Raw genomic sequence first — 15,681 nt, 5'->3', positions numbered from 1 at the left:
TGATTTATCTAGGTTGTTCTTCGGGAATATAAGACCGGATTATCAATTGGTTCCTATTCACCTTGATTATTATCATGATACGGAACAAAAACTTTAGGGTTTTTCTGTGGGAGACAGATTGATCCTTTGATAGACTTGTCTGTATGAGACAGATTTGTTTATTGTCAAAGCCTGCGATTTTGGGTCGTAACAACTCTTAGTTGTGGCTGAGATCAGCTAAGGGAATCAAGTGCGCAGTATCCTGCTGGGATAAGAGGCGTAGGGTGTACAACTGTACCTTGGATCAGTGGGAGACTGATTGGGGTTCAACTACAGTCCAATCCGAAGTTAGCTTGGAGTAGGCTAGTGTTTGTAGCGGTTTAATACAGTGTGTGTTCAATCTGGACTAGGTCCCGGGGGTTTTCTGCATTTGCGGTTTCCTCGTTAACAAAATTTCTGGTGTCTGTGTTATTTCTATTTCCGCATTATATCTCTATAATTTAAATAATACAGGTTGTGCGTTTAAGTCATCAATTAGAATAATCCAACATTTGATTGTTGATTGTCATTGATTGATCCTTGGATATTGGTCTTTGGTACCATCCAAGTTATTCCTTGTGTTTGAATAAAGACTCGCTCATTTCTATTAGCTTGAGTAAATCAAAACAAGAGAGAGATATTAACTCCTTGAGATACTTTGATCTAGATTGAGTTTGACTGTCTAGTTGATTCTCTAGAAAGTATTTCGGAGTTAGTCCATACAGATTGTTAAGCGAAATATTGGGTGTTGTTGTTAGACCCCCGCTTTTTCATACACCTTTAAGATCAGGAAAAACAAATCGACTCTCATCTACCCCTATAGTAACGGACAAGTTGAAGCCACAAATAAGACTTCCGCTCTTATCCTCAAGAAATCATTGGATGAACACAAGGGCCGATGGTGTGAACAGCTACACAATGCGTTATGGTCATACCAAACCACCCGAAGGTCCGCTACTGGTGAATCTCCGTTTCTCCTTATTTATGGAGCCGAAGCAGACATTCCAACAGAGATCATCATGACAACCACGAAGACTGAAGCATGAGAAAAGAACCTTATAGCGGACATGATGTTGGAAAGGCTCGATGATCTAGAAGAAAGGAGGGAGACAACGTTACAAAAAATGGAAAACTACCAACGAAGATTAGCAAGAGAATACAATAAAAATGTAAAGCTTAGAAATTTTGTAGATAGACAGTATGTGCTAAGAATTATACCGCAGTATCAACGAGAGAAAAAGTGGGACAAATTAGCACCAACATTGGGAGGGCCATTTGTGATACATGACATCGCAGGGAACGGATCCTACTATCTGCGTAATCTAAAAGGAGAAGTCCTCAGGCACCCCTGGAACGCAAAATACCTCAAGCCATACTATCCATCAAACAATGCAGTTCTGCACCTGCATGAAGAGTACCAGAAGAAGAAGAAGATGGCGTATCCGCTTGACATGTTTCTATCTCTGGTCGAGGAGTAGCAGACCTCGCCACATCAATCAAACAAATCTTTTACAATCACTCTATTGGGGAAAGTAATTATATACAATCTACTTGGACTCCCCTATCAACGTCTATAAGTGTAGGACCATGGGGAAGGATTCCAGTAGAAAGAGATACCCAACCGATCAATAAGGCAGCAGTTCGGCAGAATGGGTGCATTTAAATAATTCAATAACGCATCACATGTCTGAGAACTCTGCATCAACCCCCACCGTTCAGTAACCCTCTGGCCCAGGGTTAGCCAACGGGGTGGTACATACCTTCGTTATTTCCGCCAAACATTTTACATTCTTTACGTATTCGTTTCTTAATACTTAGGGTTGTTCATTCTCTAAAAAACTAAATGAACTGACAATGCAGATGAATCAAAATTGTACATACTGAAAAAAAACGCTGATCCATTCCATGAAAATTTACTACAAGCCTAGAGATTTAAGAAAGAAATACAAAACATATATAAAAAATGTCCCAAATCCAAGTAATCAACAAATATCAACTTTCTATGCCAACCCAGAGACCTACTTCCCCTTAGAAGACTCGACATGATCGGCTGGACCCTTTTTTTTTTAGACGAAGGTACACTTCCTCCCGAAGAAGGATCAGAGGTGTAGGTAAAAGGCTCAGTCATAGGACGACGGATGTATTTCTTGACGATGTTGTCCTCTTTCAGAAGGCTTTGCTCTATCTTAGTTAAAGTTTTGTTAACCTCCTCGGCAAGCTGACAACGAGCCTTATGTGCAATAACAGTAGCCTTGAGCTCGGACTGTGATAACGAAGACTTAAACCGCCCCACTTCCTTGGTTGCTTCCTTTGCTGCCGTGTTCCGAGACCCAGCCAATGCTTCAAAGTACTTAGTTTGTCCTTGCTGCTGCACTAAGTCAGATTGAGCCTCTTTAAGCTTCTCATTTGCAAGGCTAAGCCGTCCCTCGAGCTCTGAAACAAAAGAAGCAACATGGTTAGGAGAAAAGAATTACGAAGTTATCCACGACCAAACGAACGTATACCTTCGACATTAGCCGAATCTATCACAAACTCATTAACTACGGAATCTCGAGCTTCGTCAAGGAAATCGTATTCGTCAGGAATTTTCTTATAGTCCATTTGAATGTTTTTGAGAGTAAATTGACACTCATCCAACTCTACCTGCTTCATAGAGTCTAAATGATGAAGACGATTGACTTCATTACTCATTTCCTCTATCCCTTTGGTAAGGCTATACGTGTTAATCGCCAGGTCCTTTTCTGAATCCACTAATCGGGACACATCAACGCGAGAAGCAGACAAGGCTTTACTAAGAGCACGTGCCTCTGCCCTAGCATCGTCTCTCTCCAGGATATCAGGATCATGAGATGATCGAGCTTGACGAATCTTCGCTTCTAGATCCGCCACCTTCGTCTTCAGACGGGAAACCTCATTTCTGTCTTTATGCAGAGGTTGACGAGTCCACTCCATGGCACCTTCGTACTGAGTACGAGATTTAGACATAGAATTTCACAATGATATCATACAATCCCTCTGATTGCACACCTCCGCCAACATATTTTTATGTTGAGCGGCGCGACCATTCCACTTATCAGCCTCCTTTATGATCTTTGCAACTAACTATTTAATTCGGAAAGCTTGACGATTTCTCTCACCACGAAGCCATATCAATTCTCTGGCATTTCCCGCTGAAGACAGGTCCGTCCAACTCAGAACGATCACTAAAAAGGAGAAGATGAAGAAAAACCAAAGAGACAAACCTTTAGACGATGCACCAACAGACGATGCTTCTGTCCGAGCTTTCTCTAATTCAACCTTAAGAGAAGACACTTCTTGACGAAGTTCTATTTATGAAGCACCGATTTGATGCTTCCCTTTAAACTGCTCCTTCAACTCCAATATCTCCTTATCCTTAGCTGCAAGAATTTCCTCAGTAGAATTCAGCTCGTCTTCCCTATGACGTAGCTTCGCCTCTAGCTTAAGAGACTTCTCCCTAAAGAACTGGTACAGGGTGTGGTTGTAGTGTTCACTCCTCACCAGCTGCATTGATAAAGACAATAAAGATAACCAATAAAAGGATGTTGTACCACTCATCTTAGAAAGAAACTACAACGACTTACCTCAAGAATGCGCTGCTGAGGGAAACCATATTGATACGCATCATCTATGGCCATCATATCAGAGATAGAAGAAGGTGGATTAACCAGAAGACTGGACTAAGTAGCCCCCAGATCTCCGCGACATCATCACGGGATGATAGCTGCATTCTCTGACGCGTGAAAGCATCGGAATCTCTCTCACCAGGAACCACGGGAGCGGGATGAGGTACACACATCAGACCCTTATTCATCAACCAATCGAAGGTGGCATCATCCCCTTCACGCATCACATCTCTTAAAAATCCTTCAAAAGATACACCAGCGGCAGCCTCTTCACCATGGGCGGCTTCTTCACCAGCGACGACCCCCTCACCACCAGTGGTCCCCTGGCCATCGGATGTCTTCTTACCTTCAGCCTCTTTAATAACTCTATCTTCGGGATCCTAACCGTCGGAACTTTCTTCTTCCTCAGCCGCCTTTTCACCATGGTCCTCATCAACAACATCCCAATCATCGTTCGGAAAAAGCATAGAGAAATCTGAAGATATTCCCGTAGCGGCGCCAATATCAAATTGACCCCCAGTAGAGTAGATATTCCCGAAGGATAATTCTCGGTTGGGATCTGACAACTTTAGCGGCTCGGGGTCCGCTGATTGAAGATCGACATCCTCGTTCCTCTGAACAAGTGAAGGCTCGGTAGCAGAATCGTTCATTTGAGCTTCGGGAACGGTTTTCTCTCCAACATTCTTGTCACTGGATTCTTCATCATCTTCGTGATCATGAGGGGAAGTATCAATACGCTCCTCCTCATCCGTAACCTCTTCGTCAGAGTTCTCTTCATCATTTACCGGGCTGTTGACCTCGGGAATTTCCATCTCCTCTTCACCAGCGGTAGAAGACTGAACAAGACCAATTCTCTTCTTCCTTGAATCCTGATACAAGCACATGATCAACTTCTGATTTCATGGGAAAACATACATGAACCACACATTATTATAAGGAATCATACCTTGACAGTGGCAGCACCCTTCGAAGGAAGAACTGCATCAGAATTCTCTTCTTCATCTGCATCGGAAAAATCAACAACGTACTCGAAGTTCATACAAGCAAAATTCAGTTGTCAAGGACATAAGTCACCATAGCGAGACGAAGCACCATCACGAGGCTGGATACCAGCAATAGGACGCCATCCATGGGGGTCGGGCACCCAACCGTGAGCCCATGGACCAATGACTTCAATAGGAGTGGCATGCCACTCATAATCATGGTCACGTTTGAGACGCTCGTTCTTGGGAAAAAGTCTTGAATTTTCAGACCCTTCGGTACCAGGGACAAACCGAAGCTTCGAACCACAACCGTCCGGTACGACTAATCTCTTAAAATTACTTCGTTTCTCTTCTGACTCTATTTCCGTCACCTTCTCCTATTTTTTTTCCTCATCGAACTTGTCCAACTAATCTCTGTTCTCGCAAAAGCAACCCAGTTATTCAACTAGAGTATTATTTGATTTCACTTCTTCCCCAAATCAAGTTTCGATGGATTTCATTTTCTCCCCCAAACTTATTCTGGGACAACACAAAATCAATTGATGATTTTCATATCCACCCAAATCCAGTTTCAATTTCACTTCGCTAATTCGTCACTATTATAGTCCGGTTAGTGTTCGATGTTGAATTTTTTTAAATTGGTTCATTTTTTTTTACTCTTTTAGCGAGGTCATGTTTTCTTATGTCGACAGAGTTGTTTCATGATAATGTCACAAAACATGTTTGATGAAATTCCTCTGAAAGTATTATTTATTTTCATGCCTATGTTCATGTACTTCGGTAATAGTTTTGTTAATTTATGATAACTTTATTAGAAAGGATTCACACTTTATTATGTTCTCATTTATTAGAAAGGCTTGGCAAAAATTTATTTTCTCATAAATTGTAATCAATGACAATGGGAGATGCATGATTTGCTGATAGTGCAGTTTAGTAAAACAAGAGATTTTTTAATTTTGTATACAAAATTCGGGTGCGAAATTCGGGTGATTGATATTGATACTTTACTTCCCATTTGTAATGAATAACTTTAGTTTCAAGTGTTTTGAATTTCTTCATTCTAAGAAGAAACTCATATGGTTCAAAAATGAGATGGGTTATTCAAGAACAGTATAGTGTTTTGAATTGAGAGGTTCTCTGTGTTGTTATACATGATAGAGATTCTGAATTAAGACAATGTTTTGAATTGAGAGATTCTGTATTGCCATTATTATTCTTAATATTTGCACTTGCACTTATTTGGTCGTTCGTCCATGTTGTATAGGGTGGATTCAGAACAACAAATATGGTTACATCCTAAATTCGGTATGCGGCGCGATGAATGAAGAACAACGAGCTACTGAAAGAGAAGGTGTCGTGTTCGCAATATCAACTATCGAGAAAGCATGAAAGATAAAGAAAGATTGCTACAAAATGATCGAGGAAGCAAAATGTTGAATTCGAAGCAACAAATGTGGATACATTCCTAAGTCTGTTTCACCACCTGAAGCAAGATGATGACCGAAGAACTGAAAGGGAAAGATTTCTGTTCGGAAAACTACACTTAGTTATGAGTAGGGTACTAGGGTTCTTTCGGATATTCTCTAGAATGTGTACCAGAATTGTTATTTTTCATGATGTCCTAAGCTCATCTATACTTTTGTGTGATATATCATTGATATATTGACGTCTACATAAATAAAAAACTAAAATAAATTACTTCGGTTAATTTGAGGGTCTTGAATTCGAGAATATAAAATGCGTATGAAAAAGTATATTGTTTGCCGACGTGCAATGCACGTGCTCTAACCTTGTCCTTTTAATAGGCATAAAAACACCGATTTAAATCTAAGCCAACGGAATCTACATATTTTGTGTGACTTTATGGTTCATACGTATGGTGGTTGCAAACTAGGTAAGGAGAATTCACTGATCCATTATTGATGTTTCCGTTTGAAGAATTGGAGTGAATTTAATGCTACTGGTAATTAATAACTGTTGGCAGTAAACATTTGATAGCTAAATGTTCTGAGTTAAATATTGGCATGATAACTCTGGTTAAATCGGAGCTTTGCCGAGGTCATATCTATAAGATTTGACGTCACTGAAGCTGCTAGACCAAAAAAAAAAGAAAAAATACAGTTTAGTCCAAAAGACAGTCCAAAAATATAGTTTAGTCCAGTCCGAGTCAACTAGGTACAAATTAGTCCAAAATATGGGAAAGTACATTAATAACCCTTATCATTTATAACTTAGTCCAAATATTTGCAAATAGTCCACAGTGATTTATGATGATGTCAGCAATTTTAATTAACATAAAAAAATTTAAAAAATAATTTATCTTTTGAGCCGTTTGTCCAAAATTTACAAACTTTATAGATTTGGGAAGTTCTTTCCGATAGATACAAAAAGAGTACCCATATGTCTATATAATTTTCATTTTCTAAAAAATCTTAGTTTACGCTGGTGTGCAAACATGTACACATCTACAAAAATTCAGAAAATCCAAAGACAAGTCAAGTTGCACTAAATCCACATACACCTTGAATCGTCCACCTAAATACCACTAATGTTTTTCCCTGGACCTGCAAAAAGAGTACCCATATGAATATAATTTTCATTTTTTAAAAACTAATTGTCTTTATCCTAGAAATGAATAGAATTCGTCACAAAAATAATCTAAGATAAGTAAGCTCAACATTTTAGGGTATAAAACCCAATTTACCAACTGATTTCAAATTCAGAAAACTCTAATATGAAGTATACCTTTTTGATTATGAATTTGGAATAAAAATGTATCCTAAACATCAAAATTACTGACACTATCATCTTGTTTCAGTGCCACTTCTCTTCAGCAGGTGAGTGAATTATTACCTACCCATATAACTGAAGTTTTATGGGAATATAAGTTAAGTGAATTACCTCCATGGAAATCGTTGGTGCGCATTCCAGCTCGGTGAAGCTCGTTGACATACTCGGTGTTTCTCGGCACTCTTCTTTACCATCAAAAAATTCTTTCTTTTCACCTTCTATCTGGAATGATTCATCGCGTTTTCACGCGACCACCTGCAGCCAAAATATTGGCAATAATGTTAGCGAAATGCTTACACCTTGCGCAAGTACAAAATAAGGTGTATCGATCGACCACCATATCCAGTACCTCCTTGATCATCAAAATTAGAAAAATGAATAAAAAATCAAAGGGTTTCAATGAAAGTAAAAATACTACACGACACATATATAAATTCCTTCCAAATGCAGGTATCGCTAACACCTTTTTCATAACGTGTTCAGACACAACTAAGAAACCATGTGTACACAAAAAATGAGTTAAAATGTCCTAACAGTTGAAAGCGATCTTGGATCCATATTTCTAAACTTGCATCTACATGATACTAATGAATACCCCGCTATTAACGGGTTTGAATAAGAAAAACTATTGATAATCAGCATGTGTACAACTATGTACACATCGGAAATAAAAAGGTGTACAACTATGTACACACTAAGAATCAACTGGTGTACACTAACAACTTTGGCTCACGTATTTCCTTACATAAAATGCACTTTCAATGAACACACTACAACAAGCTCCCATGTCAATAAAAACACTGTCAAAAAGAATATCATGTGCCACATTTTTGTCTCACTTTGACAAAGACCAACATCAACTCTGATTTTACTTTAGCATATACTAAGTCACCACTTCGAAACAAGCGTGCATCCAGAGAGATGTATCCATATGCCTAAGCAACTTACGAGTCATGGAACCCAATATATGAAAGTAGAATAAAAAAGAAAGAAAATAAAAGAAGGATAGATGCGAGATAATGTTTACCTAGAATAGTATTATATATTCAACAACCAAAGATTTCTACAATTAGAAATATAAAGTTTGGGTATAATTTCCTTCTATAGTTCATACACAACAACAAAATCTTGTAAGACATGGAGTACAATTACGTACGCATTAACAATCAACGGGTATACAACTATGTACACATGAAAAATCAACAGGTATACGACCATGTACACATGGAAAAACATGTGTATAATTATGTACACATTAAGAATCAACATATGTACAACTATGTACACATCAAAAACATTAGCATCGATTATGTAATTCTTTTTAAAATTTAAAGTGCCCGTAGGAACAATCCAAAGGAAATTTTAAAATTAGTAAAAGAATTCACAGCTGCTAAAGGCGGAAGAGGCATGGGTAAAAAAAGAGAAAATACATTTGTGGTGACAATGTATAGATCGGTTCCTTATTAAATAAAAAAAATATACAATTATTTCAACCCTAAGGACGCATTAAAGTTTAAACAACAAGAAAGTTCAATTGTAAAAAGATCCAAGAGGAGATCAGATAAATCTGAAGGAATAAGAATCGGTTGGAAAAAATGAACCCATAAAAGCAACAACATAGAAAAGAGCTCAGGTTCTTGTACTTCCCAGAAAAGTCATCTTTGCTCTTTAAATTCATAGGGATTAGAAGATGACACAAGTCTCAGTTACCAAAAAAGTATAAAAAATAAATCCAATAACTTTTGGTGTTTAATTCCTATATAAAAATTTATACCAAAATGGATTATGGTTAGAAGGAGCTGTAAGAAGTTGTTGAAGGAAAACTAGAAATGAAAAACTAAATCATCAATGTTCAGTAACTTGTATTATGAATCTTATCCAACTTCAATCCAGTCATTTTTATTTTTAGTTCCTTTCTATTATCCAAAGCAAAGCTTCCTCTCCAACTAATGCAAATAATTTGGATTTCACATCATATATTTAGATCAGGTCAAACTACATATTTTATAGAGACATTACATTTAATGTGGCAATTATATTGTATGGCAGTGACAATAACAAATTAAAGGTGTTTAAAACTCAAAAAGTGGAAAGACAAAGAAGACTTACAAGCCAAAGAAATCTAGACGACGATATCGACAGCTGAAGCAATGTGATTTTAGATAAAAACAATCAACTCTGTCAGCCTTCAAAGGTTCATATGTCAGATCCTGATAGTGATGCTTCAGGGATACCGTATTTCTTTGCTACAATCCATCAACTGCAATACATAATTTGTGTATAAGCTACATAATACATGGACTCGATGAAAAAATTATAATGTTCATAAAGCGAATTAAGAAATGATTCATAAAGTGAAAACAAACAATGGCGAACAGATATGTACACATCTACAAATATGATTCATAGAGTGAGAAAATGTAAAAGAAGATAGCTGGGTTAAAAGGTGAATAATCATTGAAACTAACAGCAAGAATGAACAATAATCATGATAATCAACAAGTTTACAATTATGTACACATTAAGAATCAATGTGTACAATTTTGTACACATTAGATTTTCCAAAGCTAGTCATCCATAGGCAGTTGACACTAACTTGTCTACCATTAAGCGTTAGCGACTACAAAAATTCTAAATCTTCACATGAATGACATTTGAGAAAAAAAGTTGATTTGTTAGTTGGATATTCAAATAAGTTTTGACTATTTTTAATAATTGAAATATTTAAATATCGAGTAAACGGCATTCCCTGCTTTAATTATAAATATCATTGCGGATCATAACCAACTCAACATTTTCCGCTACGCAGTAAAGTGTCATAATTTCCATATCTAGAAATGAAACCTCCACAAAAAGATCTTTCGTCAAACTAAAAGGGACGCCGGTAATATTAGTTTTTCTTGCTAAAATGTTCGTAGTTCTATCTAGTTTACATGAGCATTAGACAAGTTTGCTTTTCCTCTGGTTGAACATACAGAAGACTTTTCACATCTGCAAAGTTTTAAGAATACCTAATAGTTTGTGAACACGGTTTTCTTGCTAAATTTTACTTAGTTTATCTAATATAAAAGAAGTATAGCCACGCCATCTTGTTACTTGAATTTTCTAGAAATGGGGTTTACCTATCTTTTTTCGTACCTAGGCATAAATCCAAACAAGATAAATATGATCATGCAACTTATTTCCTTAACAATTTCTCTTTGTCACTTCATATCCATATATAGCAAGCACAGAAGGAAGAAGCAATACAGTGGGAGATTAATAATACCTGCAGTGAATCCGCTAATTCCATCTTTAACAAACTTTCCTATCAATTGAGAATATCTCTCCAACGCATCGTTATTTTTACTTTAGAAGCTTCATGGGGTGGTCCTGCAGGAGATATACTAGCAAGAGGATCTTACACCATAATCCATGTCCATCGCACAACAGGATCAACTGGCATCATCCTATGACCTTCACAATTATGAGTATCTTCTTAATCAGCTAACAAGGTACTTCGTCAACATAAGCAAGGAGCTTATATGTTAACTTAAGTTATATTATTGCCAAAATGAAACAGTTCCTCCTATCCCAAAAATGAGCATCCATCTTTTACAAATAAAAAAAAGTCCAAACAATCTCAATAAACTCTAATTACGAATGAAAGTACATTTGATTAGTTTTTAAACACTACATTAAAAATAAATAAAGTAATAAACCCAACATCATCAACCCTATCAACTAAGTATACTCTTCACTGCATATACCCAACAAGTTGAGATCCTTGAAAGAAAACCTAAAATTGATCTAACTACATAAACTCAATAAAACATCTTACGATCAAAAAAAATCCCTCAAATCAAGAAAACAAATAGTGATAATAATAATTTCTTCCAAAAATACATAACAAGATCGTAAATAAATGAATAACATACATGTAGATTGTTGTAGCGCATCACTCAACCTCGAAAAATATTATATATAAAAACAATTGATCTCAGTAGAACCCTAAATTGATGAATTAACCCTAATTCAAATTTTTACATTACGAAAATTGTAAAACCAATTTGATGAATCAAGTGAAACGAAATCAATCAATCGACAAAAATAAGAAGAAAAACTAGATGAAACTAGTAACATCGTCTTCAACAGGAGCGGCTGGAAAAAAATTCTCGACGGACGCTGGAAATGAAGAAATGAAAACCGAGTTACGAAGAAATAATATCTGATGGGTATTTTTGTCATCGATTTTTTTATATTTTGGACTGAATCGTATAGGAAAGGATTAACTCGTTTCAGATTCCGTTAATTTGGACCTCCTGATACTAGGCTTGAGAGTGTAGGACTAGAGCAATGTAGTTAATATCGGATATCGGTTCATCTCGGCCGGGACCGATACACTGGTACGATTTTATATCGGGGATATTATCGTTGAAATATCGGTATAATATCGGTTCTAGATTTAGAGACTATAATTTTATATTAAACATTTTCTCCACACATTTTTGTTGTATTTCAAATAGTGATTGTAGTTGTAGTGGTAAAAAGGGGTCTTTTCAGACTTGTGAAGGTAACAAAATTTCTAGATTTAAGTAAAATTTAGGAAAAATAGCAAACTGAAGTAAAATTTTATGGAGAAATAGGGGTTAAGATTCCACCAATCAACAATACATATGTGATCTAAATTTTTTTACTATGCAATTTAAATAATTGGGTTGATTCTAAATATTGCCAAGAGCAGATTTTCCAAAATATCAAATGTTATTCACAAGTATAATGCATCAAGAGTCTAAAACTAAGCATGCATTATCAAGGGAAAACACAGTTGATTAATAAAAACCATTTAAATCATTTTTATCAATGCAATTAATCATATAAAAATATTGCATAAATTAATAAAATAGAGATTACCACATAATTATTGTGAGAATGGCTTCCTCTGTCACCCCTGGGATTGGGTTTAGCTCCTCATCTCAAAAACACACTCACAAGATGTATTCATGGCTAAATAAGTGTTTTTATTGATGAAAATAATTGATAATTGAAGTTTGTAACGCTGTTGTACTGTTGCAGCGTCACTGTTACAAAGGGGTAGTGCTGAAAATAATCGATAGAACACAAGTGTTGTATAACAACGACACAGAGAGCTCGCTGTTTGCACTGTTGAAGAACTATGACCCGCAGTGGACAGTCGATGTCACTGTTGATAAACGACGGCCTTGGAGAGTCTGTTCTTCACGTTCTTCCTCCTCGCAGCAGCAGCATCAGCAACAATCAATGGTATCTTCCTTGTTTTGGCTCTGAACTCTCTCCTATTTCTCTCTAAACTTTTCTAACCCTTTTTATGACTTGAAACCACTCTTATATATCCCACAGACCCCAAATATCTCGTATAAATTTCGACTTTTTCTTTTCTTTTTCTTCTCTGCGCTGTTGAGAGAATAATCCCTTCTGTTGAGCTTTTTCACGTGCTGTTAGCTATAAAATAGCTACCAAACTCTTCCCTAGACTTGAATAAGACCGTGTACATGTTAATCCATCGTCAAAGTCCTCCAGAAATCTCTCAAAAATCTTTGAAAGTGCACAACAGGACACGTCTCTTTGTTTGAACTTTGATTGCTTCTCCCGGATATTCTAGCCCAATTAAGCCCATGAAATCATCCATACTAGAATTTTATATCCATATCACGTCCAGCCCAATCAATTTCCGGTGTTTAATCTCCCTAAAACAGCTCCAACAATCGGATCAAAATTCAACAGCGATATGCATGGCCTTTCCCGCCAAAAAACAGTATTTGAAATTTGAAGAAGACCTCCCCCTATCCAGTTCTGGTGTCCCTTTAGCAGCTCCTGGAAATGGGTCACCCCTTAGTAATTAGGTTACCCCTTATCCAAAGTGAGAGTCCGTATAGTAATTTTCTCCCACGAGCGCAAAAACCACTTTCTTAGCCAATTTCGCCGCAAAAGCTTATTTCTCCGGAAATACCTACAGGGACATAAAAAGCCATAATAAGTACAAAAATGGGTACTAACACAATATACAATGGGGCTATATTAGACACATAAATGCGTCTATCAAATACCCCCAAACTTATTATTTGCTAGTCCCGAGCAAATCAAATAGAAAATAAAATCCTAACTCACTGTCGCAGGCATCGTCGATTGCATTTAGCGTATGCAATAAGCCTTTAAACCCCTAGGTGGCCCTAGTGGCCGAGTTATAGTCTCGGGAGGGCTTACCAGAGATATACCCACAAAACCTTAATACTCCAGACCTTAGCTATCTACGCAGAACCTTGGAAGGCACTAAAGAATCTCCTTGGTTGGCATACTTATTGACTACAGGAAGAAGTACCCTGATGCGAAATTCCAATTGCTGTACACGAGTTTGCACTCAAGCATACTAAAATTCATATAAAGTGACAGAGCTCTACTCAGATAGTTGCACTATGGACATCATATTCGGAGTCAAAACTAATCACATGGATAGATCAAGAAGATGGATATAGAAAACATAGATGGTTTTGATGTTTACTAAGTGAACGACGTTTCCCATATCTGTCTGAAGGCCTCCGCCAAAATGAACCTATCCTAATGGATTGAGATACTAGTCTGACTAATATCAACACACTGGCATATACAAGGGTACCAGTGGTCGATAACCTAACTCTAGGTCAACACAACTGGCATATACAAGGGTACCAGTGGTCGACTTTATTGAATTTATTCCTTTTGGTCAAATGGTCTGGTCTCAATTTTTTTTTTTTTTCATGGTATCTCAATCACTCTAATTCACCCTAGCATTGGTAACAACTTGAATCGTGGGCCCCACCTATCACTTAGAGAAACATAGTTTAAAAACAAAATAAAATAAAAATAGAAGTGAAAAGGACTCAACGAGATATGGTGAAACTATCATGTTATTTCTAACACCTGAGCTCTGTGCTTTTATGAATAGACTCTTTAGATGTTTCCATCTAATCAGATTGGTTCCTCAAACTCCTACAATCAAAATGCTTCCATCCACTTAGATTAGTTAGTGCAATCCTCAATAGGCATAAATTTCTAGGCTCTGGAGTTTATTTATTGCAACTAAAAGCTAACAAAAAGTTTCTTCCCCACCCCCAAACTTAAATCTAACATTGTCCTCAATGTTTCTCATGAAAGAACAGTACCAAGAATAAAAGTAACATGAGGAAATAGTAAAGAGAGAGTTCGGAAAGATAGTACCTGAGTGAAGTGAAACCAAAAACTGAATATAAGAATTATACAACATACAAATCACCTCGATGGTCAATCAAGGGTAAACAGGGTCCTCCAGAGGGACCTCCTCAACATCACCTGTAGGAAAAGGCTCTAAAAAGGGCTTCAATCGCTGACCGTTAACCTTTGAAGAACTACTACCATCCAGTGTCTCGATTTCAACAGCTCCATGAGGAAAAACAGTACGGACCACAAAAGGACCGGTCCACCGAGAGCGCAGTTTCCCGGGGAATAGATGCAAACGAGTGTCATACAGAAGAACTTTTTGACCTGGAGAAAATGACTTCCGTAATATGTTTCTATCATGCACAAGTTTCATTTTGTTCTTATACTCCTTCGCACTATCGTAAGAATCTATACGAATCTCGTCCAACTCATTGAGCTGGAGTTTCCTATGGGCTCCTGCCTTGTCAAGTGAAAAATTTAGCTGCTTAACAGCCCAATAAGCTCTGTGTTCTAACTCAACAGGTAAGTGACATGCCTTGCCATAAACAAGCCGATAAGGCGACATTCCAATGGGGGTCTTAAACGCAGTACGGTAAGCCCATAAGGCATCAGTAAGCCTAGACGACCAGTCTTTCCGATTAGGATTAACTGTTTTCTCTAATATACGTTTTATCTCCCTATTGGAAACCTCTACCTGACCACTAGTCTGTGGATGATACGGGGTAGCTATCTTATGTGTAATACCATATTTCTTCATCAGAAGTCTAAAAGTCCCATTACAAAAGTGCGACCCTCCATCACTAATTATAGCTCGCGGTGTACCAAAACGTGTAAGTATATTATTTTTCAAGAACTCAATCACAACCCTATGGTCATTGGTTTTACACGCAACCGCCTCAATCCACTTAGAGACATAGTCTACGGCGACAAGGATGTATAGGTTACCAAAAGAATTAGGAAACGGACCCATAAAGTCAATACCCCACACATCAAAGACCTCAACAATTAAAATAGGGTTCAAGGGCATCATGTTCCTACGGGAAATGGTTCCTAAT

General features: G+C 37.3%; 1 protein-coding gene across 1 annotated transcript; it reads right to left on the bottom strand.

Moving 5' to 3' along the window:
• Positions 1-4,042: 4,042 nt before the first annotated feature.
• On the bottom strand, positions 4,043-4,701 carry LOC113280003 (serrate RNA effector molecule homolog). The gene is made up of 2 exons (XM_026528635.1): positions 4,609-4,701; positions 4,043-4,531 (listed from the first exon to the last, which is right to left on the bottom strand). The coding sequence occupies exons 1-2, from the start codon at positions 4,699-4,701 to the stop codon at positions 4,043-4,045; spliced, it is 582 nt and encodes a 193-aa protein (XP_026384420.1).
• Between the last annotated feature and the right edge of the window lie 10,980 nt (positions 4,702-15,681).

This window comes from Papaver somniferum, chromosome 5 (assembly GCF_003573695.1).
Source record: "Papaver somniferum cultivar HN1 chromosome 5, ASM357369v1, whole genome shotgun sequence".
Classification (NCBI taxonomy): Eukaryota; Viridiplantae; Streptophyta; class Magnoliopsida; order Ranunculales; family Papaveraceae; genus Papaver; species Papaver somniferum.
The sequence above is the reverse complement of the archived record's forward strand: the minus strand, read 5'-3'. Positions and strand labels throughout refer to the sequence as shown.

Coding starts and splice junctions, on each gene's coding strand:
- LOC113280003 (XM_026528635.1), bottom strand. CDS start 4,701: ATGAACTTCGAGTACGTTGTTGATTTTTCCGATGCAGATGAAGAAGAG. Junction 4,532..4,608: donor AGGGTGCTGCCACTGTCAAG/GTATGATTCCTT, acceptor TGCTTGTATCAG/GATTCAAGGAAGAAGAGAAT.